Source organism: Eumetopias jubatus, unplaced genomic scaffold, assembly GCF_037043125.1.
Source record: "Eumetopias jubatus isolate StellerSeaLion01/CBP00866 unplaced genomic scaffold, mEumJub1_p1.0 scaffold_10, whole genome shotgun sequence".
NCBI classification, from domain to species: domain Eukaryota; kingdom Metazoa; phylum Chordata; class Mammalia; order Carnivora; family Otariidae; genus Eumetopias; species Eumetopias jubatus.
In genome coordinates, this window is record NW_028274816.1 from 59,635,331 (window position 1) to 59,658,647 (window position 23,317).

General features: G+C 41.6%; 1 protein-coding gene across 1 annotated transcript; it reads left to right on the top strand.

Annotated features, from left to right (window-relative positions):
* Nucleotides 1-1,218: 1,218 nt before the first annotated feature.
* ZNF350 (zinc finger protein 350) lies at nucleotides 1,219-21,757 on the top strand. The gene is made up of 6 exons (XM_028091386.2): nucleotides 1,219-1,397; nucleotides 9,722-9,801; nucleotides 12,623-12,818; nucleotides 13,195-13,321; nucleotides 14,531-14,626; nucleotides 18,326-21,757. Exons 3-6 carry the CDS (start codon nucleotides 12,693-12,695, stop codon nucleotides 19,684-19,686), a joined length of 1,710 nt encoding a protein of 569 aa, XP_027947187.1. The 5' UTR covers nucleotides 1,219-1,397; nucleotides 9,722-9,801; nucleotides 12,623-12,692; the 3' UTR covers nucleotides 19,687-21,757.
* The last annotated feature ends 1,560 nt before the right edge of the window (nucleotides 21,758-23,317 follow it).

The following is a 23,317-nucleotide window of genomic DNA, read 5'->3' on the forward strand; positions in this document are numbered from 1 at the left end:
AATACAATTATCCCAGCATTGTTTGTTGAAAAGACTAATCCCATTGAATCATCTTGGTACCTTGGGAGAAAAGCTATTGACCTTAATATTTTTGGACTGTCAATTGTGGTTGTACCTTTCTCATTGGCTCCAGACGCTTGATGGCCTCACTTTTAGTGGACTTTCCCTGAGGCCCCAATCCCAGTCCCAATGTAGGTTCGTCCCAGCTGCTCTTTCCTTTAGTTGGTGATGGCCAATCTCACACCCATGAGGGAAAGAAGCACAAAATCATTCACCTTTAGCCCAGAAGGCTGACCTGCACTGTTTCAGTAAGAATCAAGTATGTGCTGGTTGCTACATTCTTCAACGGCCTCATGACTGCCTGTAAATCTCATCCATAGTTAATATCAAACTGAAATATAGACACCAGCGAAATCCTGCAAATGTAGTTTTAGGAGTAGAAATTCAAAGAAAACATTAATGATCTAATACTCCCGGCATGTCCCCCCGTCCTTGAGCACTAAGTATATAACCATCAGTTTCATACAGCAAAAGTGCAGCTCCTTCCACGGTGGGGTCCTGTCCCTGGCTACTTAAATAAACTTACTAAGTTGCACCAGAGTACCTCTCAAGAATTCTTTCCTGACCACTGTGCTCAACAGTCCCGCAACAACACTGTACTAGTTGCCCAAAATCTTTCTGTTCTTAAAAACCGCTTCCTGCAAGCAATTTTTCACCAGAAGCTTTCCGTGGGTGTCCGTTTACCAGATGTATTACTTTTTCTCTCCAGAAGTTTCTTCTCTGCTGCAGTATCCACACCTGAACTTCTATTGACTGTTTTGAAACTTCCTTTTTAAAAATACAGAGTGGATAATATACACCCTGACCTTGTTACTTCCTGTCCAGCCCGCGAACACGATTTAGCCCACACCATTTTTGCCTCCAAGAGCTTGAGTCTCTGTAAATCTACCCATCTTCCGCACCTGCGGAAACGTTGAGGATGAGATATGAACGGCTTTTCACAATCTCGGCCCTCCCTGGCTTGTGGCCGCAAACCCGCCCCTTTGCCTTGTGTACGGCAGGTGTCCCAACATGGCCGCCCCCACAGCCACAACGAACGGGCGCGGACATATTGCCTCCCTGGAAATACGGCCAGCTGTGGTTCACCATTCTTCAAAGGCTTCGGGTCCTCCTCGGCCGCCGTAGGTTGACGAAAAGTTTGGGCGACGTTCCGAGGAGTAGAAGCAGTTCGCGGAAGTGTTAGGTTTAGACTCTCCTTTTGGTCTGGAGAAAATCAGGTCCCGTGTGTTTTTTTTTAATCCCTTGAAGATTTTCTGGTTTTTACTTTATATTTTGTCCCGTAGGAGGTTTGTTTCTCACAGGATGACGTGATGTCCACAGGGTGGAAGTGGAGTAGGGTGAGCCTGTGGAATTATTGGCGGGGATCGATTGGGCCGAGCGCAAAAGTAGGGGTATTTGAAAGGAACCGGCTGGGAGTCTGTGACTCACCTGTCTGTGGTTAGGGTACTTTGGGGGTGATTAAGACGGTGAAGGGTCTACAGAGCTCAACCACTGTGTCCGCGCTGTCGAGAGGTTGGGGTTCTGCCCATCCGTCCGCTTGTCGGTGGTGCAGGCGATGTGGATCCTTGACGTTGATCGCAGTGTCTGGTTCCGGTGGGAGATTTAATTTGGGGCCCAGTGATATTGGGGCCCGGGTGGATGCTCATTACATCGGGGTGTCTGGCTCGGGTTTCGGATTAATAAGGGCGTGTGTAATCAGTGTCTGGTACAGAGAGATGCATGTGAGGGCCGAAGCTTTGGACGCCGAGGACCCGGGGCTGGAGTTTGGGTTGAGGTTCCAACCTCGGCTGTTGGGACAGAAGGCTGCAGAGCCCAGAACATTAGTTCGAAACCCTCTGTTTTTTGTTTGTTTGTTTTTTAAAGTCTTTTGTCCAGGGGTTGACTAACTGCAGACCGAGGGACTAAACCGCCACCCCTCTCCCCCGTCTGTTAGGCGTCGTCTGTGGCAGCTTTCCCGTCTGTTAGACGTCGTCTATGTTAGCTTTCCCGGGGAAAAGGAAGAACTGAGTCCTTGTGCCAGGGATCTTAAAGTTGAAAATGTGTAATATCTATCCCTTTGCAGAAAATGTTTGTCAACGCCTGCACTCACCTCTTAATACATAGAAGCGGCGAACACTGGTGCTTCCTTGCCTGACATACATTCACACTTTATTCTTTGCTAACAGAATCTCCATTTTGTTTAGTATCCATCCCTCTTGCAAGGTCACCTATATCTCGGTTTATTAGTAAGTACTGGTTGGTCTTAGTCATTGATGGTGATTCCAGTTCCCATTGCTAATGACTGAATTTCTGTGAAATGAGCTTAGTATATTATATGGTGCAGTTCTAGCCAGCTGTATGCGAAAATCTGCTTAGTGGTTTCTGGAGGAGCATTTTTTCTTTTATATTAGTTAATTCCTTGAATCTCTTTTTCCGTGTCCATGATGATATTGTCTGAGTATAACCTTAATTTTCATTCCAGTTTCCAATGTTTATAATTTATTCTTATCTCAGTGTATTGGGTCCACTCAGCAATTAGGTGGTAGTGGACATACGTATGTGTCCAGTTGCTTACCCATAAAATTCGCCTGCTATATTGTCTGGAATTAACATGTTTCCAGGACGTTTAGATCATAAAATTATGATTTCATCCAGCATTTCAAACTTAGTGACCCAAAAATGTTCACAGTATTTTTTTCAAGACAAAAAAAATGTCTATTTTATCTGAGTTATCCTTTTCACTACAAATGGGTATGTTTTATTGGTATTTTTATTTTTATTTTTTGTGTCTTTATTTTTTAATTTAACTTAATTTTATAATGTTATGTTAGTCACCATACAATACATCATTAGTTTTTGATGTAGTGATCCACGATTCATTGTTTTCGTATACCACCCAGTGCACCATGCAGTACTTGGCCTCCTTAATACCCATCTCCAGGCTAACCCATCCCCCTACCCCTCTCCCCTCTAAAAAACCTCAGTTTGTTTCTCAAGAGTCCATCGTCTCTCACGGTTCATCTCTCCCTCCGATTTCCACCCCTTCATTTTTCCCTTCCTTCTCCTAATGTCCTCCGTGCTGTTCCTTATGTTCCACAGATAAGTGAAACCACATGATAATTGACTTTCTCTGCTTGACTTATTTCACTTAGCATAATCTCCTCCAGTCCCATCCATGTTGATGTAAAAGTTGGGTATTCATCCTTTCTGATGGCTGAGTAATATTCCATTGTATACATGGACCACATCTTCTTTATCCATTCATCTGTTGAAGGGCATCTTGGCTCTTTCCACAGTTTGGCTATTGCGGACATTGCTGCTAGGAACATTGGGGTGCATATGACCCTTCTTTTCACTACATCTGTATCTTTGGGGTAAATACCCAGGAGTGCAATTGCTGGGTCATAGGGGAGCTCTATTTTTAATTTTTTGAGGCACCTCCACACTGTTTTCCAAAGTGACTGTACCAATTTGCATTCCCACCACAGTGTAAGAGGGTTCCCCTTTCTCCACAACCTCTCCAACATTTGTGTTTTCTTGCCTTGTCAATTTTTGCCATTCTAACTGGTGTAAGGTGGTGTCTCAGTGTTGTTTTTTTTTTAACTGAATCAAAATAATTTTATTTTTTTATTTTTTTCTGCCTCAATGTAATCTTAATTTTAAAAAATTTTTTGTTGTTGTTTTTTAATTTAATTTTATTATGTTATGTTACTCACCATACAATACATCATTAGTTTTTGATGTAGTGATCCATGATTCATTGTTTTCGTATAACACCCAGTGCTCCATGCAGTACGTGCCCTCCTTAATACCCGTCACTGGGCTAACCCATCCCCCCACCCCCCTCCCCTCTAGAACCCTCAGTTTGTTCCTCAGAGTCCATAGTCTCTCACGGTTCATCTCCCCCTCCGATTCCCCCCCTTCATTTTTCCCTTCCTTCTCCTAATGTCCTCCTTGCTATTCCTTATGTTCCACAAATAAGTGAAATCATATGATAATTGACTTTCTCTGCTTGACTTATTTCACTTAGCATCATCTCCTCCAGTCCCATCCATGTAGATGCAAAAGTTGGGTATTCATCCTTTCTGACGGCTGAGTAATATTCCATTGTATATACGGACCACATCTTCTTTATCCATTCATCTGTTGAAGGGCATCTTGGCTCTTTCCACAGTTTGGCTATTGCGGACATTGCTGCTATGAACATTGGGGTGCATATGGCCCTTCTTTTCAGTACATCTGTGTCTTTGGGGTAAATACCCAGTAGTGCAATTGCTGGGTCGTAGGGTAGCTCTATTTTTAATTTTCTGAGGCACCTCCACACTGTTTTCCAAAGTGGCTGTACCAACTTGCATTCCCACCAACAGTGTAAGAGGGTTCCCCTTTCTCCACAAACTCTCCAACATTTGTGGTTTCTTGCCTTGTCAATTTTTGCCATTCTAACTGGTATAAGGTGGTATCTCAGTGTGGTTTTAATTTGAATTTCCCTGATGGCTAATGTTGATGAACATTTTATCATGTGTCTGTTAGCCATTTGTATGTCTCCTTTGGAGAAATGTCTGTTCATGTCTTCTGCCCATTTTTTCACTTGATTATTTGTTTTTTGGATGTTGAGTTTGAGAAGTTCTTTATAGATCATGGATACCAGCCTTTTATCTGTAGTGTCATTTGCAAATATCTTCTCCCATTCTGTGGGTTGCCTCTTTGTTTTGTTGACTGGTTCCTTTGCTGTGCAGAAGCTTTCTATCTTGATGAAGTCCCAAAAGTTCATTTTTGCTTTTGTTTCACTAGCCTTTGGATATGTATCTTAAAAGAAGTTGCTGTGGCTGATGTCGAAGAGGTTACTGCCTATGTTCTCCTCTAGGATTTTGATGGATTCCCGTCTCACATTGAGGTCTTTCATCCATTTTGAGTTTATCTTTGTGTAGGGTGTTAGAGAATGGTCAAGTTTCATTCTTCTGCATGTGGCTGTCCAGTTTTCCCAGCATAGGAAGAGACTGTCTTTTTTCCATTGCGTATTTTTTCCTGCTTTGTTGAAGATTATTTGACTGTAGAGTTGAGGGTCCATATCTGGGCTCTCTATTCTGTTCCATTGGTCTGTATGTCTGTTTTTGTGCCAGTACCATGCTGTCTTGGTGATCACTGCTTTGTAATATAGCTTGAAATTGGGCAACATGATGCCCCCATCTTTGTTTTTCTTTTTCAACATTTCCTTGGCGATTCAGGGTCTTTTCTGATTCCATACGAATTTTAGGATTGTTTGTTCCAGCACTTTGGAAAATGTCATTGGAATTTTGATCGGGTTGGCACTGAAGGTCTAGATTGCTCTGGGTAGCATAGACGTTTTAACAATGTTTATTCTTCCTATCCATGAGCATGGAATGTTTTTCCATCTTTTTGTGTCTTCTTCAATTTCTTTCATGAGTATTCTGTAGTTCCTAGAGTATAGATCCTTTACCTCTTTGGTTAGGTTTATTCCGAGGTATCTTACGGTTTGTGGTGCTATTGTAAATGGAATCGTTTCTCTAATTTCTCTTTCTACAGTTGCATTGTTAGTATATAAGAAAGCAACTGATTTCTGTGCATTGATTTTGTATCTTGCCACATTACTGAATTGCTGTATGAGTTCTAGTAATTTGGGGGTGGAATCTTTCGGATTTTCCATATAAAGTACCATGTCATCTGCGAAGAGAGAGAGTTTGACTTCTTCTTTGCCAATTTGAATACCTTTAATTTCTTTTTGTTGTCTGTTTGTCTGTTGCTAGGACTTCTAGTACTATGTTGAACAATAGTGGCGAGAGTGGGCATCCTTGAAGTGTTCTTGATCTTAAGTGAAAGGCTCTCAGCTTTTCCCCATTGAGGATGATATTCGCTGTGGGTTTTTCATAGATGGATTTTATGAACTTGAGGAATGTTCCCTCTATCCCTATACTCTGAAAAGTTTTAATCGGGAAAGGATGCTGTATTTTGTCAAATGCTTTTTCTGCATCAATTGAGAGGACCATATGGTTATTCTCTCTCCTCTTATTAATGTGTTCTATCACATTGATTGATTTGCCAATGTTGAACCACCCTTGCATCCTGGGGATAAATCCCACTTGTAAGTGGTGGATGATCCTTTTAATGTATTGTTGGATCCTATTAGCTAGAATTTTCTGGAGAATTTTGGAATCCATATTCATCAGGGATATCAGTGCGAAATTCTCCTTTTTGATGGGGTCTTTGCCTGGTTTGGGGATTAAGGTAATGCTGGCCCCATAAAATGAGTCTGGAAGCTTTCTTTCTGTTTCTATTTTTTGAAACAGCTTCAGGAGAATAGGTATTATTTCTTCTTTGAATGTTTGGTAGAATTCACCAGGGAATCCATCAGGCCCTGGACTCTTGTTTATTGGGAGGTTTTTGATCACTGCTTCAATCTCTTTACTGGTTATTGGCCTATTCATGTTGTCAATTTCTTCCTATTTCAGTCTTGGCAGTTTATAGGTTTCCAGAAAGACATCCATTTCTTCCACATTGATTAATTTATTGGCATATAGTTGTTGATAATAATTTCTAATAATTGTTTCTATTTCCTTGGTGTTATTCGTGATCACTGCCCTTTCATTCATAATTTTATTAATTTGGGTCCTTTCTCTTTTCTTCTGGCTAATTCTGGCCAGTGGTTTATTGATCTTATTAATTCTTTCAAAGAACCAGCTTCTAGTTTTGTTGATCTGATCTACTTTGTTTCTGGTTTATAATTCATTGATCTCTGCTCTAATCTTAATTATTTCTCTTCTAATGCGTGGCTTAGGCATTGTTTGTTACTTTTTCTCTAGCTCTTTAAGGTGTAAAGTTAGTTGGTGAATTTGGGATTTTTCTAATTTTTTGAGTGAGGCTTGGATGGCTATATATATATATCCCCCTTAGGACCGCCTTTGCAGTATCCCATAGGTTTTGGACCAATGTGTTTTCGTTCTCATTGGTTTGCATGAATTGTTTTAAGTTCGTCTTTGCTTTCCTGGTTGACCCAAACATTCTTGAGCAGAGTTGTCTTTAGCTTCCAAGTGTTTGAATTTCTTCCAAATTTTTTCTTGTGATTCAGTTCCAGTTTTAAAGCATTATGGTCTGAGGATATGCAGAGAATAATCTCAATCTTTTGGTTGAGACTTGATTTGTGACCCAGTATGTGGTCTATTCTGGAGAAAGTTCTGTATGTGCTCGAGAAGAATGAGTATTCTATTGTTTTAGGGTGGAATGTTCTGTATATACCTATGAGGTCAGTGTGTCATTCAAAGCTCTTGTTTCTTTGTTGATTTTCTGCTTAGATGATCTGTCTGTTGCTGAGAGTGGAGTATTGAGGTCTCCTACAATTAACATATTATTATCAATATGACTCTTTATTTTGGTTAACAGTTGGCTTATGTAGTTGGCTGCTCCCATGTTGGAGGCGTAGATATTTACAATTGTTAGATCTTCTTGTTGGATGGACCCTTTAAGAGTGATATAGTGTCCTTCTGTGTCTCTAAATACAGTCTTTAGCTTAAAATCTAATTTTCTGATATAAGAATTGCTACCCCAGCTTTCTTTCGAGGTCTGTTGGCATTGAAGATGGATCTCCATCCCTTCACTTTCAGTCTGGATATATCTTTAGGTTCAAAATGAGTCTCTTGTAGACAGCATATGGATGGGTCCTGTCTTTTTATCCAGTCTGCAACCCTGTGCCATTTTATGGGAGCATTTAGGCTGTTCACGTTGAGAGTGATTATTGAAAGATATGAATTTATTGTCATCATGTTGCCTGTGAAGTCCTTGTTTCTGTAGATTGTCTCTGTAAATTTATGTTCTGTATGACTCTTGAGGTCTTTCTCCTTTTATTGAACACCCCTTAATATTTCTTGCAGGGCCGGCTTAGTGGTCACATATTCTTTCAGTTTCTGCTGGTCTTGGAAGCTCTGCATCTCTCCATCCATTCTAAATGACAGCCTTGCTGGATAAAGTATTCTTGGCTGCATGTTCTTCTCGTTTAGTACCCTGAATATGTCTTGCCAGCCGTTTCTGGCTTGCCAGGTCTCTGTGGATAGGTCTGATGTTATTTTGATGTTCCTCCCTCTGCACATAAGTAATCTCTTCCCCCTAACTGCCCTTAGGATGGTTTCCTTGATTCTAAGAATTGCGAGTTTTACTATTTCATGCCAGGCCATTGGCCTGTTTTCCTTGATCTTGGGAGGCGTCTTCTCTGCTTCTAAGACACCAGTGTTTGTTTCATTCCCCAGATTAGGGATGTTCTCAGCTATGATTTGCTCAAATATATCTTCTAGTCCTCTCTCTCTCCACCCCCTCAAGGATCCCAATAATTCTGACATTGGAACGTTTCATGGTGTCACTTCTTTCTCTGATTCTGTTTTCATGGATTTTGAGCTGTTTCTCCCTGGCCTCCTCTTTATTCTTCTTGTCTATCAATTGGTCTTCTAGATCACTAAATCGTTCTTCTGCCTCGCTTACCCTAGCTGTTAGATTATCTAGATTAGATTGGATCTCATTGATAGCATTTTTAAACTATGCCAGTTCAGCTTTCATTTCTGCCCTTAGACACTCTGTGTTGCCATTAATCGATTTCTCCATTCTAGCTATTGTCTTCACAACTGCTATCCTGAATTCCATTTCTGACATCTTGGTTATATCTGTATCCATTTGTAAATCTGTGGCAGAAGTCACAATCTCTGAGTCTTTCCTATTTTGGGGGTTCCTCCTCCTAGTCATTCTGTTGAGGAGTGGTTGAGGGAATGTATGGAGTCCATCTTATTGACCACAACCCAAGCAAGATGCACCTGTTTTAGGGTTGTTGGCCTCTTGTTCTCCCAGCCTGTCTTCTGGGGGAGAGGCCTGTCATGCTGTTACTCAGGCAACCCTGTTTGGGCAGAGTTGCCCTGCCTCCTGTGTGTGTGTGGGGGGGGATTGGCTCAGTGAAAACCGGTTTTGGGGGGCTTTTGTTCTCTGGCAGCTTTCCCTGGCGGCTTTCTGCGTCTCTTCTGAGAGAGCGGAAGAGATAGTTTCCAGTCCTCTACCTCAGAACAGAGAGATTGCAGTCTGTTCTTTAGTGAGCTTTCCAGGCCACACTCTCTCTGTTTCTGTCTGTGCTGCTATAAACTGCAGCGTCCTGGGTTGTGTGCCCCTCAGCAGGGCTCCCAGACCTCGCCTCCAGATTGGGGCTCGGGGGCACATCTCTGCCCTTTGTGCTTCTAAAACCACCAGCCACCCCCCAGTGTGCACGCGGGGCCCTGCTGCTCTGGTTTCAGTCTGGGGGGCTGCCCTAAAGTCCTTTCCCTGCCGCTATTGGTCTGCGAGTCTGTGCCCCGTCCCCAGCGTGGGAGGCTTTGGGAACTGGGGGTGCAGGATCCCCATGGCTCTCTCCCCACTTCGTACCTTGAAACCAACCGCCTGTGATACTCTGTAGAGATCCAGATATATCTTCTTACATCTCAGGCTGATTTTGTGGGTGTTCACAGTGGTCTGGTTCACATCCGGGGACTGGTTGGAGTAGGGTCCCCTACTCCACCATCTTTTCCTTCCCCGTATTGGTATTTTTAAAGAACAGGCTTTTGGTGTTGTTGAGCATTTCTGTTTATTTGTTAGTTTAAAAGATCTACAAGTTGATCTGTATAAAAGTAATGTATATTTACATAAAGCCATCATTGCCCAGGTCAAGAAACAGAATGCTGCCAGCACCCAGTGATGTGCTGTGAGCCTCTTCCCGATTCTATTGCATCCTCACACCCAAAGGTAATTACCGTCCTGCTGTTGATATCAAGCACTTTAAGGCTTTTCTCTATAGTTTTATCATTTTAAAAAATCATTCCTAATCATATTTTATCTAGTTGTGCCTATTTCTGTGTGTCATTGTAATTATACTTCATGCATCTTTAAATGTGAGGCTGCTTTTGCTCAATATTTTTAAGAGTGATTCACGTTTTTGCACATAGGTGTATTTGTTTTTGGTCTGCAATAAGAGTCAGGCATATTCTGTGAATACACAGTAAATATTTTAGGAGTTGCATGCCACAGAAATTCTCTCACTTATGCTTCTATGTTTTTGTAGTACAATCCTTTAAAAACACGGAAAGCATTCTTAGCTTGCAAGCTGGGTAGAAGTTGTAGTTTCTGTGGCGCCTGGGTGGCTTAGTTGTTAAGCGTCTGCCTTCGGCTCAGGTCATGATCCCAGGGTCCTGGGATCGAGCCCCGCATCGGGCTCCCTGCTCGGTGGGAAGCCTGCTTCTCCCTCTCCCAATCCCCCTGCTTGTGTTCCCTCTCTCACTGTGTCTCTCTCTGTCAAAAAAATTAAAAGAAAAAAAGAAGATATTGTAGTTTCTACATAGCATTTCATGTTTTGAGTATTTGGCAGGTTTTCCTATTAATTAAACGTATTGTTTGCAGTTTGGATTGTTAGAAATAATGCTGCTGTGAAAATTCTTGTCTGTTTTTTGGTTCAAATATGTCCTTATTTTGGTGTGAACGATGGTATAGCTTAGATGTATATCTCAGAGTCAAATTGCTGTGTCTCAGGGTGTGTTTAACTTAAACCAAAATAGGTGATGCCAGAATGTTTTACAGAGTGGTTGTACCATTTATAATTCTTCCAGTAGAATATCATTTGCTTTATAGTATAGTTTATGTAGCCTGTTTTAATATCTTTCCATACCCTAATATCGTTGAGAGATTTTTCTATATTCTTAAAGATTTATTGATTTGCATCTTTTTTTTTAAGATTTTATTTATTTATTTGACAGAGAGAGACACAGCGAGAGAGGGAACACAAGCAGGGGGAGTGGGAGAGGGAGAAGCAGACTTCCCGTGGAGCAGGGAGCCAATGTGGGGCTCCATCCCAGGACTCTGGGATCATGACCTGAGCCGAAGGCAGACGCTTAACAACTGAGCCACCCAGGCGCCCCTGATTTGCATCTTTCATTAACATTGATGGCTGTCCCCTACAGTGATTTTTGTATATGATGTGAGGTGGGGTTCAGCCATCTCCTTGTCCCCTCACCCCCAGCTTGGATATCTGATTGTCCCTGCATCATTTTTTTAAAAGACAACCTTAGGGGCGCCTGGGTGGCTCAGTCGGTTAAGCGTCTGACTTCGGCTCAGGACCCCGAGATCATGACCCGAGCTGAAGGCAGACGCTTAACTGACTGAGCCACTCAGGCGCCCCGGAGACATGACATCTATAAAATGCTTGGTTTTCTGAGTCATTGTCATAGTCCATCTTACTATTTATTTAAGTCTTAAGATTTCAATATTTCTTCCTACTTACCAGATATTTTTGATGTTCCTCAAAAGAATGCTGTTGATAGATTTTGTCTGTTGATAGGCTGTTCTGTCAGTTACTGGGAGAGGTGTTTTGAAGTCTTCTATTAGAATGATTGATTTATGCTTGTCATTTGGTCCATTTTTGCTATATACATGTCAAGGCTATATTGTTAAGTGAATAGAAATTGCCAATTTTTATAATATGGTGAATTGAACCTCTCAACCAGTGAGTGTTGTTTCTCTTTCTCTGTAGAGAAATAATGGGCTTTCTGGTCCATTTTGTCTGAGAATATAGTTACACCACATTGTGTATGGTTACTCTTCCATGGTATATCTTTTTCTAATCTTTTGTTCCTGAGCTTTCCATATCATTGTTTCAGACATGTAACCTATTATAGCATGTTACTATGTTTTAAATTTTAGTCCAGTCGGACTATCTTGAGACGTTTGTGTTTAATTTACTGAAATCCTTGTTTTTTTTATACTTCATATAATTCTTAGTATGTTTTGTTTAAAAACAGTTCCTTATTCTTTACTTTTTTTTTTTTTTTGCCTTGTTTTGGATGAATTTCTTGTCATAATATTTCCCCCTTCTGTTAGCACGAAAATATGTATATTAAGACAGTTGTTAGTTTTCATCATGACACTAGAGATAACATACAGCATGGAACCTTCCTTTGTCAAATTCTTATATTAAGTAGTACTTTTACACTCTTCTCCAATGATACAGGAATCTGAGAACACTTCAATTTCATTTACCACTCTAATTTATTTACAATATTCTGTACTTATGTCTTTATCCATTTAAAGCTTCCTAAGATATTATGAGGCAATAATACATAACTTGTAAGACAATGCCTCTTACTTGCTCAGTACATTGGCCTTCAAACTGAAATGCTTGTACTCACAGACTGTTCAGAAGCTTTGAAGAGGTACCTGAGCACTCATGGCTTAAAGGAAAACACTGCCCCGATCCTCTCCTTCTGTGTGGTCTGTTTTATAAAAGTGGTCTGTGTGAGATTCCCCTTCCCCCGAGGCATGGTGCTGGGGTGGATCTCATTTTCCTCTTCTCGTGTCACACTCACCCCACTTACACATCACAGAATGAAGGAAAACCTCCGCTGCATTCAGAACCTCAGGCTTTATTGGTCAGACAAATAAGTCTTCTGGGGCACCAAATAAAGGGATACTTAGCAGTAATGTGTGCATGTGTTAAGGTGAGTGCTCAGGAGCAGTGACAGCATCTGGACCCAGAGGAAATGCACCATTCAGACCACACTGTCTCCTCAACCCACAGGTCCTGATGCCCCAGGAGCAAAAGGATTATGTGAAGGAGGAAAAAGTTACAAGATGTGGTGTCAGTTTTTATGGGGGCACGCCTGACGGAGACTGAGATTTCTGAAGAGAAACTAAAAGTAGATCCAGAAGACACAAGGCAGAGCTTGCCCACCGCCAGCTGTTTTCAGAGAGCAGAACAAATGACCCAGGCCCAGGTGACTTTCAGTTTTATTCTTTCCTTTGTTCCCTAACAGAGTTGTAGAGGCCTGTAAGAAATCAGTTACATTAGTCTGAAAAATATACATACATATATCTTTTGTCTGTCATATGCATATGGGTGGTGTTTCTACGTTAACAAGAAAATTGAACTTTTACGTGTTATAGAAACTTCTTATTGGATGAATGGATGGATGACTGTGCACAATTACAGAATATTTAATTAGGCATTTGCTTCTTCCACAATGTGTCAAAATAAAAACCCCATTAGATATCTAGATACAGCCTATAGAGTGGAAATAAGCAGAAAAATTTTAACATTTCTTCTGTGTCATCAAAAGGATATCACTTCATTAGAAAACACTGTTATAACAGGAATCCCTGACATTTGATGATGTGGCTGTGGACTTCACCTGGGAGGAGTGGCAGCTCCTGGCCCCCGCTCAGAAGGACCTGTACCGGGACGTGATGTTGGAGAACTATAGAAACCTGGTGTCAGTGGGTGAGGACAACTCCCTAGTGTCACTTAGAGGGTCCCCATCAGTGGCCTTTCCTTTCTCAGCTTCTTAAAGCTCTGTAGTGCCTGTGTTGCCCTGAAGTGAGATTCTCAGTCTCCTCCCTGGCTCCAGAGACATGGGTATATTCTCCCTTCTCCTGAGTGCAAGCCATTACTTTGTACATATGTGTGATATGTATATATGATGATGTATATATATATACATGTGAAATATATGTATTTTTGGTCTTCATCCCGAATTTTGGCACAGAGGTCCTATAACAGTTGTGATTTCCTAAGTTATAAGAGGATAAAGGTAAAATGGGTGTCTTTTGTTATTTATATAACAAGACGCTTTCAAGCACATTTGAGTTATGTTAAAGAGGTGATTTTTGGAAAGCCACTATATAACCTAAGGAGGGGGTCTGGTTGCCAGGGGAAGCGACCATCATTAGAGGGTTGGAACTTTCAGTTCCATCTCACCTCTGGGGAGGAGACAAGAGCTGGAGTTTGAATCTGTCACCAAAGGCTAATGATTTGATTTAATTAATCATACCTACTTAATGAAATCTCCATAAAAACCAAAAGGACAGTTTTAGAGACCTTTTGAATTGGTGAACAAAAGGAGGTGTGGGAAAAGTGCTCAGAGAGGGCATGGAAGCTCCACACCCTTCCCACATACCTTGTACTATGTATCTCTTCCACTGGGCTGTGCCTGAGTTTATAATAAACCAGTAATGTAATAAGGAAACTTTTACTGAGTTCTGTGAGTTGCTCCAGCAAATTAATTGGCTCTGAAAAGGGGCCATGGGAACATCTGATCCATACATATTCTATCAGAAGCCCAGGAAATAATTTGGACTTGCGATTGGGGAAGTCTCTGGGAAGTGGAGAGGGTGTGCAGTCTTGTGGGAATGAACTCCTAACCTGTGGGATCTGAAGCCATCACGAGGTGGAGAATGTCAGAATTGAGTTAAATTGTTGGACACCCAGTCAGTGTCCTCTGGTGTTACGGGAATTCCTTGGTGTGTGAAAACCCCATGTAGCACGTGTCAGAAGTAAAGTACTATAGTAGAGTGTCAACAGTAGAGGAGACACACAGTGCAGTATGTTTTTCCTTTATAATGTGAAAATTGTTTTGTCCTTAACTATAACATTTCTGTGGCTTCCCAGACCCCAAGCCTTCTTCTGTCTTCTATCATTTCCCACAAACAGGTTTTCACACCAGCAAGCAAGATGTGCTCTCCAAGTTGGATCAAGGAGAACCAACATGGACAGTGGAAGATGACATCCCCTGTCAATCCCATTCAGGTGAGTCAGAGAACCAGGAGGGGGCCAGAGTGTGGAAATCATATTCTAGTTGGTCAGATACGAGGCACAGCTGTGAGAGGGTTGGAGGCTAGGTAGGTAGTGCCTTCCTGCATCTCTCTCCTGATGTGTGACCTCTTTTTCTTCATAGGAATTTAGAGAAAAATGTACCTTTTACCTATTCTGGGATCTATTCCATTTTTATTTTACGTACATCTTATTTTTTTTTGCTTATTTGCATAGTTCTCTTTTTCTTAGGATTCTCAGATCTTTCCCTTCTTCTTCATACTCTTCTACCTTCCTTGCCATAAAAGTCCACTGTCCAGAGGCCTCTCCCCAAACAGAAAACTTTGAATTCCTCACTGTCTTCTAAGTACTGCACCTTTCTGTCCCATTGGTAATGTTGATTTTTCCTTCCTAACCTCCTCCCCATCCTGGATGCTGTGCCCCCAAAGTAAACTGATCTTCACTGGGCCCTTGTCCTCACTTTGAGGTCCTCCAGAGGTTCTGTTTTCCATTTTCTCATCTGGTCTCCTAACCTTTCAAATCTTTTTTCCTTCCTTCCTTCCTTCCTTCCTTCCTTCCTTTCTTCCTTCCTTCCTTCCTTCCTTCCTTCCTCCCTCCCTCCCTCCCTCCCTCCCTCCCTCCCTCTCTTGTTTTATTTATTTAAGTAATCTCTACACCCAGTGTGGGACTCCCACTCACAACCTCAGATCAAGAGTCACATGCTCCTCTCACTGGGCCAACTAAGCGCCTCAAAGTTTCTTTAATAAGCTAAGCTTCTTCTGTTCCCTACAGGAGACTCTCAAACTGACATCTCCTCAAAGTGATCCACCAGACTTTAGTTCTGTATAATTCACTCATCCCCTTGGCAACTCTCCCGAGTTCCCAATAAGTACAAGGAACTCTCATCCTCTTCCCTCCCAGAAAACCTCTGTAAGTTTAGGTTCTCTATACTCCTGTGCATCTTACATCTTGGCCATCCAGACATTATCTCAAATGTTCCATATATGCAGAGCTCTCTTCTTTAAAGGAGTCTCTTGTTCATGAATTTTAGCTAAAAAGATATTTTAGCATCCTCCATTCTCCATTCTAACCTAAGTCAGATCATAACTCATCCCTACCTTAATCCCTACTAATTTTGAACTTTCTTCTCATTCATTGTAGGTGTTACACTGTTGGGTTCATTTCCCTGAAACTTTTAAAGATTTTTTTTTTAATTTATTTATTGAGAGAGAGAGAGAATGGTAGAGAGAGAGCATGAGAGGGAAGAAGGTCAGAGGGAGAGGCAGACTCCCTGCTGAGCAGGGAGCCCGATGCGGGACTCGATCCCGGGACTCCAGGATCATGACCTGAGCCGAAGGCAGTCGCTTAACCGACTGAGCCACCCAGGCACCCCTCCCTGAAACTTTTATATTTTTTCCATCATATTCTGATGACATTAAGTCCCAGTTAACCACATTACCTGTCACATGACATGAAATTCTTTCTGTGATCTCCATAGTATATTATCTTGCTCACACAAAAAGAGTTTCTTCATCTCTCCTACACTCTCCCCACTGTGTTCTGTACATGTGATTGCTTCCTTCATTCATTCCTTTAAAAAATTATTTTTTGATAGCAGTGTATGCTTGAGGGTAGGAGCAGTAAGAAAATGCATACAAGTAGACCAAGAGCTTTCATTCTAAGAGAAGGTTTAAAAAAATTAAAGTAAACAAATAAATAGTATGTGTAGAGGGTGAAAAGTACTGTGATAAAAATTTAGTCACTATAACAGAATAGTAGGGGCTTGGTCTCCTCTTTAGGAATGGAACACCCCTCTGATAAGGTGCCTTAGAGCCAAGAGGTGAGGGAAATTAGCAGGCTGCTGGATTGGGAGTGTTCCAAGCAGAGAGCAAAGCAAATTTAAAAGCCCAAAGCAGGAATGTGTTTGAGAAACATTAAGGAGCTGTGTGGACAGAGTGGAGTGTGCTGTCATGAACATGATGGAAATAAGATCAAAGAGGCAGTAACAGCAGGGGGAAGGGAGAGTAAGATCATTCAAGTAATCCATTTCAAGGAGTCATGATTTTATTTCTAGTAAGATGAGAAAATATGAGCAGTTCTTGAGTACTGGAACAACAGGAAATAATTACGTGTTCAAAGAATCCCTCTGGTTGTTATATAGACAATAGACAGTAGTGGGCAGGGTGCCATATAGGAGGCTGTTGCACAACAGATGACAGATTGGTTGGCTTCGGTATGGGTGGAAGGGAAGTGTTGGTCACGTTCTGGATGTAGTCATTACAGAGGGCAGATGAGATTCGACATTTAAGTAAATATGGGCTTTGTGAGAGGAAGGAATGGATGGAAGTTGAAGGTAAGGCTCTGGGGGTGAAAACAGCTGTAAGGAACATTAAAACAGCATGACTGAATAATGAGTGCTTGGCCTTGCCTGTGATCTGAGGAATAGGAAATCCGTGTTAATATACACTTGAGCAGGTAGATGAGGGATGTGAGTAGGCTCCCTGGGTAAGGAATGTTCCCAAGTAAAACTGGAAACTCAAAGGCCTGAGGCAGGAGTATGGTCTGCAGAATTTACGAAGAGTAGACAGAGCAAGACTGGAAAGAAGGTCAACGGGGTAGTGGCTGGGGGTTGGGGTAGCAGGTCACATAAGGGTCTTTCATGGACATGGGAAGACCTTGATTTTATTCCTCATGAGATGAGAAAACATTGGGGAGTTTGGAGTGGAGGAGGCTTGACACAATATAATTTATGTTTGGCAGGATCACTTTGGCTGTTGTCTAGAAAGCAGACAGGAGCTGGCCGGGCAGGAACAGGAAAGCCAAGTAGGAGGCTGCCTCTGTAGATTGAGAAAATGACTGGCTTCCAGGAGGGTGGAAGGCGTTGGTGTTGGTCTGGTTCTGGTTATGAGTGAGTGAGACACAGATGACAGGAGGTGCTGAGAAGTTCTCTCCGGATTAAAGGGAAGAGCGGAGGTGTCATCATTCACTGTGACGGAGGCGAGATGTGGAGGAGGAGATTTGGGATGGGAAACCAGGAGTTCCCTTTTGGGTGTTGTAGGTGACATGTGCTTGGAGCCCAGCCTGTATCATTATTGTTGCTCCCCAAGGCTGACTGAGACAATGAATCCTCCAGGGAGGCCTGTCTTCCTCCACAGTGTCACCTGATTTCCTGCATCTCTCTCCATCTCCATTGCTCCTTCACACCAGTTTTCACAACATGCAGCTGTCTTCCTTGTGTCCCTTTACCAAACTGCAGTGTAGGCTCCCTGAACATGAGGACTCTCTGTGTCCCCCCAGCATGAGCACCACCATGTCCTGTGCACAGTAGTCCTCAGTAAGGATTTGTGACATGAATGAGTCTGTTTCTCACCAGTGTGGATGAGGTGGCCCTCCAACCTGTGGTCTGCTGCTCATGGGAAATTGCATGTATTTCACAGGCGCTGCATGTTTTTCGAGGCCTCATTTAGAAATCAGTCAAATCTGTATTTATTTATTATGAATGATCCAACCTTGTTTTTATGCTACTTTTATCTTTTGGGTTACTTATATTATTGTTTTATCTGATATGCAGGAGTTGTATTGATACTAATTTCATAGAGTCATCACCAAATAGACATATGACATCAAGGGAGTCTTTTAATTGTTTTTCGTCCAAATCAAGATGATAAATGAATTTGTTATTCTTTTCCTTTCTAGAAACCTGGAAACTTGATGACTATTTGCCAGAGCACTTACAAAATGAAATCATGGAGAATAGCTTAGAACGATGGCACAAACATAAGACATTTGAAAATAACGTTCATCAGAGCACAGCTCATTTCGTGTTAAGGCAAAATCATGATATGTGTGACTTACATGGAAAAACTATGAAACCAAACTTAACTTTACTTCACGAGAGCAGAAGCTATGAAATAAAGAACCCTGAAGATCTTACTGGAGATGGAAAATCCTTTCTACATGCTAATAATGAACAGTTTCATCCCAAAATTAAATTCCCTGAAAGCAGAAAACTCATTAGTACTAAGTCCCAATTCATCAAGCATCAGAAAACGCAAAAAACAGACAAGCCTCATGTATGCAGTGAATGTGGGAAAGCCTTCATCAAGAAGTCCTGGCTCACTGATCACCAGATCATTCATACAGGAGAGAAACCCCACAGGTGTAGCCTGTGTGGGAAAGCATTCTCCAGAAAGTTCATGCTCACTGAACACCAGAGAACACATACAGGAGAAAAACCTTATGAATGCACTGAATGTGGCAAAGCCTTCCTGAAGAAATCGCGGCTCAATATACATCAGAAAACACATACAGGAGAGAAACCATATATATGCAATGAATGTGGAAAAGGCTTCATCCAGAAGGGAAATCTTATTGTACATCAGCGAATCCATACTGGAGAGAAACCTTACATATGCAATGAGTGTGGGAAAGGCTTCATCCAGAAGACATGCCTGATAGCACATCAAAGATTTCACACAGGAAAGACTCCCTTTGTGTGCAGTGAATGTGGAAAATCCTGTTCCCAGAAGTCAGGTCTCATTAAACATCAAAGAATTCACACGGGAGAGAAACCCTTTGAATGCAGTGAATGTGGGAAAGCCTTTACCACAAAGCAAAAGCTTATTGTCCATCAGAGAACTCACACAGGTGAAAGACCCTATATCTGTAATGAGTGTGGGAAAGCTTTTGCCTACATGTCTTGCCTTGTTAAACATAAGAGAATACACACAAGAGAGAAATGTGGAGATTCGGTCAAAATGGAAAGTCCTCCCTCAGAGAATCACAGCTCATCACAGACTAGTGGTGCCATGCAGGAGAAAGACCTTGTCAATACAGTGACTATGGAAGTGCCTTCTGTGGCTTGTCAGACGCCACTAAACATCAGTGGGCTCTTAGCAAATAGGAATGTGGTCATAGTGGGACAGCCTGCAGCCAGATGTGCACCCTCAGGAGACAACAGAGGATTTACACAGGACAGAAACCTTATGAATGCAATGAATGTAGTTATGCCTTCAGTGGTCAATTATGTCTTATTTTATGTTGCAGAAAACCAGTAGGAGAAAGCTCAGAGACCTTCTATGTGGAGAAGGGTTGAGGAAAAATTTCTAGGTCATAGTATGGCTGAAAAGTATATACTGAGAGGAACTATATAAATGCTGAGGCTGGGAAAGCCTGATCTCCTCATCCTATTAAAAATATGCATTGATACACAGGCGTAATCTGATGTTAACCCAAATACATACATATCAATTTCTCTTTTATATCTGTTAAAGGCATAAAGGAAGTCTGAGTTCAACTAAGTAGAGGAAGTAAGTAGGTGAATTTTAAAAACATACAAGAAAATTTGTATCTGGAATGCTGCTATGAAAGAAAAATCAGGAAAGGGCTAACCTTGGGTGGGTGGGATATGGAGCATGTGTATATCAATTCAGTCTCTGCAGGCCAAGGTGAAGGATTAATTAGGAACTGGGATGTCTGCTAAAAACTCTTAGGGGCACTTATGAAATTGCAGCTTTAGATTGAGTCAGTTCATTCATTTACCAAGTATTTGTCAAATACTTCCTTTGTACTGGGTCCTGTTTGAAGAAGTGAGGATACAGTGGTGACCAAAACAGAATAAGCCCATGGTCTCCTGGACACAGCATTGAGGTAACTGGATTATCTTTAACATTTTTTAAGTGGGGGCTCCACCCAACATGGGGTAGAACTCATGAACCTAAGATCAAGAGTGGCATGCTCTACTGACTGAGCCAGCCAGGTGCCCCATGGATTATCTTTAAGTGATACATTTACACACCAGCTATTCTAGTGAGAGAATGTAAATATCTATATTAAGTGAGATGGATATGAGTCATTGGTTCAAGGAAATAGGACAATATATTGTTGAAGGAGTATATTATTTGGGGGGATGGGGGAAAGACTTATGCTTGTTGAGCACTGTAACACAAACTTATTTTTAAAATGCCTATTTCTTATCTCCTTAAGATTATAAATTCCCTAAGTTTAGTGGCTTTACTTAAATTTTAATGTATTTTTTAATTAACTTTTTATGTTTAAAAAAAATCAAAACCAGAAAGATGAAAAATCATTGCCTCAGTCACACTAACCACATTTTAATTGCTCAACAGTCACATGTGACTAGTGGCTGTAGAAATGGACAGCAGAGACAATGAGCAAAAAAGGTGTGACACTGAATGAATCTCTGTCATGATTTCCATTACACCAGAAGGTTATACTGGAGAGTGCTGGTTTTCATGATTTTATATTTCCCAGCACATAGGGAAAAAAAAGGAACGTAATTATATTTAGATTCAAAAGTGAATGAATATATTAATGGGCTAATCAAATCTGTTTTGTCACTGAAGGGAAATATGGTTCTAAAGAACTGTCACCCCAAAGTGTTTTCATTGTGATCGGAGAGACTTAATAACAGATTATAAAAGGTCAAAGCAGAAAAAGAGGTAATAATAAAATGTATTCTTAGTCCTTGTGAATAAAGAATTCCCCATCCCTTCATATTCTGGTCACTCCATCCATCATCTTCAATTGTCATCTCTTCAGTGAGGCTTTCCCTCACTAGGCCAGGTTCTCCAATTTCTGGCCCTCTGCAGAACCATGTTTCTCTGCATATAAGCACTTTATAGACTTGCAGTTTTATATTTTCTGGTGGTGAATGTGAAGATAACACATAGGTTATGTTTTGGGTTGATCCCTGATGTTTTTCACATCAACCTCCAGTGATCTACAGTCCAGATAACTCACATCTCCGTTCTTGATTTATTGTGTAATGCTGATGCTGGATTAGAGAGAATAAGGGAAAAGCAGTCTGGAGAGGAGGACTTGCATTTTAGAGTTCCCTCGTTTGAGGAGCTGTGGCAGTGGATGAGGCAGTATATTTGATGCTGTTTATCTTTGAATTCGAATCTAGTGGATATATACTCAGTAAAGATTCTCTCCATCTCTAAGCCCAAAGTCCCAATATTCTTAACATTATGTTTTAACCCATTCAAAATCTTGAAATACCTATGTGTATGAATTTTTACGATAAGGGGATTATATAAATACTGTGTGGAGATGAATATTTCATCTTTTCAAAAAGTCATTAAAAAAATACTGGTAGTTTTATAATTGGCTTTTTAATGGCCACAGACTGCTTGTTCTGTTGAAGAGATGTGTTTAATTTACCACACTATTTGCCTGCTGATGTACATTCAGGTTATTCCTAATTTAAAAAAATTACTTGGGGTGCCTGGGTGGCCCAGTTGGTTAAGCGGCAGACTCTGAATTTCTGCTCAGGTCAGTATCTCAGGGTCCTAGGATCATTCCTGCCTCTAGCTCCACCCTCTGGGGAGTATGCTTGAAATTCTCTCTCTCCCTCTCCCTCTGCCCCTCCCCTGGCTCTCTCTAGAATAATATAAATCTTCAAAAAAATAAAAACATTACCAAATTTTCTATGGTTTATATGGAGTAGTTTTTTTTTTTTTTTCAGATTTATTTTAGAGAGCCCGAGTGAGAGCACATGGGGGGCTGGGCAGGTGGAGAGGGAGAGAGAGAATCTCAGGCGACTCCCCAGTGGGTGTGGAGCCTGACTGGGCTCAGTCTCACAACCCTGAGATAATGATCTGAGCCAAAATCAAGTCTGTGTTCAACCGACTGAATGACCCAGGTACTCCTGTAAAGAGAGCTTTTTTTTTTTTAAGATTTTATGTATTTGAGAGAGAGAATGAGATAGAGAGAGCATGGGGGGGGGAAGGTCAGAGGGAGAAACAGACTCCCTGCTGAGCAGGGAGCCCGATGTGGGACTTGATCTGGGAACTCCAGGATCATGACCCCAGCCGAGGCAGTTGCTTAACCAACTGAGCCACCCAGGCGCCCCTAAAGAGAGTTTTTAACAAAGATTCTTACCATTAGAATTTCTAGGTCAAGGAGAATGAAAAATTTAAACTGTATAGATAATTCTAAATTACCCTGAAAAAAAAAAAAAAGATGTATAGATTATATCCTTCACTACCCCCACCTCTTTTGTCTGCATAAAATAATGGCTAATATTTCTTAAGTGTGGTCTTTATTTTACTTGGAAATGATGCCAAACAAGATGGTAGCATAGCAGCGCCTGGGTGGCTCAGTTGTAAAGCATCTGCCTTCGGCTTGGTCATGATCCCAAGATTCTGGGATCGAGCCCCCCATCAGGCTCCCTGCTTCTCCCTCTCGCACTCCCCCTGCTTGTGTTCCCTCTCTCGCTTTGTCTCTCTCTGTCAAATAAATCTTAAAAAAAAAAAGATGGTAGCATATATGATCATTTGATCACTCTTGAGTGCGCGGGTATTTTGGGGAAACACTTGAGTATATTTGAAGCCTCACCTCCTCCCTTCCCTAACTAGGTAGGCCCCTACCAGGTCCCTGAGGAGATCTATTTCCGCAGCCCCTCCTTCCACCATCAGTCCGCCCTTTCGACAGGTCTCCGACCTACCTAATCCAGAACTGCGCTACTTGTTCTAATTTTTCTTTTTTTTTTTTTAAGATTTTATTTATTTATTTGAGAGAGAGAGAATGAGAGCCAGAGAGCACGAGAGGGAAGAGCGTCAGAGGGAGAAGCAGACTCCCCGCTGAGCAGGGAGCCCGATGCGGGACTCGATCCCGGGACTCCAGGATCATGACCCGAGCCGAAGGCAGTTGCCTAACCAACTG

What these genes read in the sequence shown, in the direction of transcription:
- ZNF350 (XM_028091386.2), top strand. Translation starts at nt 12,693, where the DNA reads ATGGGGGCACGCCTGACGGAGACTGAGATTTCTGAAGAGAAACTAAAA. An exon ending in TAGAAACCTGGTGTCAGTGG is followed by an intron (nt 13,322 to 14,530) that starts GTGAGGACAACT and finishes TCCCACAAACAG; the next exon opens with GTTTTCACACCAGCAAGCAA. An exon ending in CCCCTGTCAATCCCATTCAG is followed by an intron (nt 14,627 to 18,325) that starts GTGAGTCAGAGA and finishes TTTCCTTTCTAG; the next exon opens with AAACCTGGAAACTTGATGAC.